This window comes from Lissotriton vulgaris, chromosome 3_1, assembly GCF_964263255.1.
Source record: "Lissotriton vulgaris chromosome 3_1, aLisVul1.2, whole genome shotgun sequence".
Taxonomy (NCBI): Eukaryota; Metazoa; Chordata; class Amphibia; order Caudata; family Salamandridae; genus Lissotriton; species Lissotriton vulgaris.
Window position 1 is genome coordinate 64,121,498 of NC_141689.1, and position 3,661 is coordinate 64,125,158.

General features: G+C 39.2%; 1 protein-coding gene across 1 annotated transcript; it reads left to right on the forward strand.

Annotated features, from left to right (window-relative positions):
• Window positions 1-1,545: 1,545 nt before the first annotated feature.
• Window positions 1,546-3,447, forward strand: LOC147725965 (uncharacterized). The gene has a single exon (XM_086960086.1). The coding sequence runs from the start codon at window positions 1,546-1,548 to the stop codon at window positions 3,445-3,447; it is 1,902 nt and encodes a 633-aa protein (XP_086816212.1).
• Window positions 3,448-3,661: the final 214 nt, after the last annotated feature.

Genomic DNA, 3,661 nt, shown 5'->3' on the forward strand with positions numbered 1-3,661 from the left:
TTCATAAAGATTATGGGAAACAAATAAACAAGCACTGGCAAAGCCAGTAGGTCTGACATTTGTGGTCAGCTTTTTAGTTTTGTCAATGTGTGACTTGTTTTGGCACGCTTTTGTAAAATCTTATTGGTGTGGGAGCTGCGGGCCCTCCCCGTTATAACACACATTCGCAAAAGCAAAAAATAGTTTTTCTGTCTCAAAAAGCACACACTGCCACAGTAGTAACTGGCACTGAACAAAACTACTTAGTGTGCTGATATGCTCCTTGTGAAAGAGCAGCATACTGCTCACAGTTAATGCAGCCAATACAGAGAGAGAGAGAGAGACAGAATTAAAAAAAAAAAAAAAGGTCACACCTGACCAAATTATGGGCCCAATTATTAAAGAAAGTCCCAAAAGTGCACCCATGGTATATGTCCTTGCATTAAGTGCAGCTATACGGCTTTCATGAATTCCCAAGAATTTACTGAAGTAGGACAAGAAATAGTACTCCTAGAAAATATTTGTGAACTTCATTTTAGCATGTGAAAATCTGCATGTGTAGATTTCCCTACGCAAAAATCTGAGTGTTTGAAAGTTCACTTTCCCTCCAACCACTTTTTCCCAACTCTGGAAGAAGGTTTACATCTGCCACTGTCAGAAGTAAATTTCCAGCATTTCTCAGTATGAGAAAAGATTAAAAAAGATTTGTTGAAAACCCTTAAAACATGCAAGTTAGTAGGTTTGCATAGACTCAAAAGGGTATTGTAACCCTGCTTACCACTACCTTCAGCGCCAATATGTAGATCTGCGGAAATGTGAGAACATAAGCTGATTGCAAGTATTCAAGCACTAGTATGGTATGAGTGCTGGCATTATCAGAGAGCCTATAACAGAGCTCTTGTATAATGAGATTGCTGCCATAATTTGTCGCTGCACTATATGGCACCAAAGGGGCAAGTGGATTTTGTTACAGGACAAGTACATTTATGAAGCAACCTGCCCCTTGGACAAGTAGATATTTTATTAAATTACACACCCCTGCACACTCACTCTCTGTTTGATCTGTAATCTAGCCTACGATTGACAGGCTAGTCAGTCATACTTTTTGTAAAAAGTAGAGCGAGAATGTGAAAATGGATGTCCCAATACTTTTGTTGAATAAATACTACATCCTTGAGAGTGAGATGCCGAGTTGTGTACAAGAGAAATATCAGTGCATAGGAAACTTTGCAGCCAGAAAGGAGTTTTTTACGAAGCGCCAAGTACTGTTTTGGTTAGATTTAGGAACAACCTGGGAGATAACTTGCCTTTATTTATTTTTCTTTTTCGAATGTTTGTCGTCTATTCTTTAGTGTGCATTAGAAAAAATTGGGAGGTGATTTAGGAATTGTCATTCAGCCACAACAACTCCCCATCAGTTTTAGGATGGTATTAGACATTCGAAAATTCATTACACGTTCTCCTTAAACCCCACTGGATGGATTTTGAATGTATGCAAAAAATGTTGATGTAGTTTGAATTATCAACTTATGAGCTAATGTCTCTTAACTTTTCTTGCTGACAGATATGGCACCAAGATACCCATATAAGAAGGGATTGGAAAGCTGTTCTGGAAAGTTTGGGCCAAGAAAAGACAAGAAGGCAAAAGGGGGGCATCATGGAAATCCTACCAAGAGCCAAACTGAAGAACCTGCAGGTTGTGAAAAAGATTGTAGAAATCCCAAAGACAATATTGAAGTGAACAATGGTGCTGGAAAAAAATCATATGCAAATGGTGACTGTAGAACGGATATCCCTGCACTTCTCATTGATCAGCAGCAATCATGTGTCAGAAAAATTACCTGCAAAAGAATGAAAAGAATGAATACACATGAATGTAGTGAATGTGCGAAAAGTTTCAGAGACAATTCAGCCCTTATTGCTCACCAGTTCATTCACACAGGGGAGAAACCTCATGAGTGTACTGAATGTGGGAAGTGTTTCAGACAGATAGCACATCTTAGTTCTCACCAGCGGACACACACAGGAGAGAGACCATATGCATGTACTGAATGTGATAAAAAGTTCAGATACCGAACAAACCTCAGACATCACCAGCTAATACACACAGGAGAGAAGCCACATGCATGTACTGAATGTGGCAAGACTTTCAGACATAAAGCAAACCTAATTTCACATCAGCTAACACACACTGGAGAAAGACCATATGCTTGTTCTGAGTGTGGTAAGAGTTTTAGACAAATGGCACAGCTTACTTCCCACCGGCGGATACACACTGGAGAAAATCCGTACATGTGTAGTGAATGTGGAAAATGTTTTAAACAGTCATCCAACCTTGCCACACACAAGCGATCACACAGTGAAGAAAAACCATACGAATGCAATGACTGTGGGAAAAAATTCAAAATGTCTTCTTTCTTGATCACTCACCAACGAATACACTCTGGAGATAGACCATTTAAATGCAATGAATGTGGCAAAAGTTTCAGACGCTCATACCACCTTAAATTGCACAGTTCAATACATACAGGAGAAAAAGCCTTTGAATGTAGTGAATGTGGAAAGAGGTTCAATCAGTCAACAAGCTTGGTCAAACACCAGGCAACACACACAACAGGTAAACCTTTTTCATGCAAAGATTGTGTGAGGACATTTACCTTGTACCAAGACCTTCTCAAACACAAGCAGTTGCACTCAGGGGTTAAACCGTATTGTTGTAATATATGTGGGAAGAGTTTTTGCTGGCCCTCTTCCTTGAACTGTCACCAAAGAGTGCACTCAAACAAAAATGCCTATTTTTGTAACGAATGCGGAAAGACTTTTAGCTGGTTGGCAGGACTTGTCGGTCACCAGCGAATTCATACAGGTTTAAATCTCAGCACATGTAATGAATGTGGCAAGAAATTTATCTCATTAGCCAACCTCAAAAAACACAAAGAAACACATTCACTGGAAAAGCCTTACAAATGTAAGGTGTGTGGAAAGTGCTTTAGCCGTTCTCCATACTTAAAACAACATCAAATAACACACAGAAGAGAAAAGCCATATGCATGTAGTGAATGTGGGAAATGTTTCAAAAGGACTAATGAACTAGTAAAGCATGAAGGAATACACACTGGGGAAAAACCCTATAAATGTATGACATGTAATAAGACTTTTCGCCTCTCAGGCTCTCTCACCAGTCATCTAAAAACACACATAAAAGAAAAGCCATACACTTGTGGTGAATGTCATAAGAGTTTCCGTTGGTCTTCATACTTGGTGACTCATCAGCGAATGCACACGGGGGAAAAACCAAATACTTGCAATGTATGTGGAAGGGCTTTCAGTGCATTAACAAACCTAATAAGGCATAAGAGGATACACACTGGTGTAAGACAATATCCATGCAAAGAATGTTCAAAGGGTTTCACGCGGCTTGCTAACTTAATAAAACACATGAAAATACACACAGAAAACATTCCTTGACTCAAAAATGTTGTCTATCCTTTCTTTTGCATTTAGGTAAAAGGTTCCACATATGGAAAACAGCTGGGATGCACAAAATCTCTTTGTAATAGATCTTTACAGATATCTGTAGTGTGACGATACTGCTGCACCACATCCAGGAAAAAGTGCTATCAGCAACTCTGGTCCTCGGGTTGATAGAGGTGTTTGTAACTAAACCGAACCTTTTAAAATT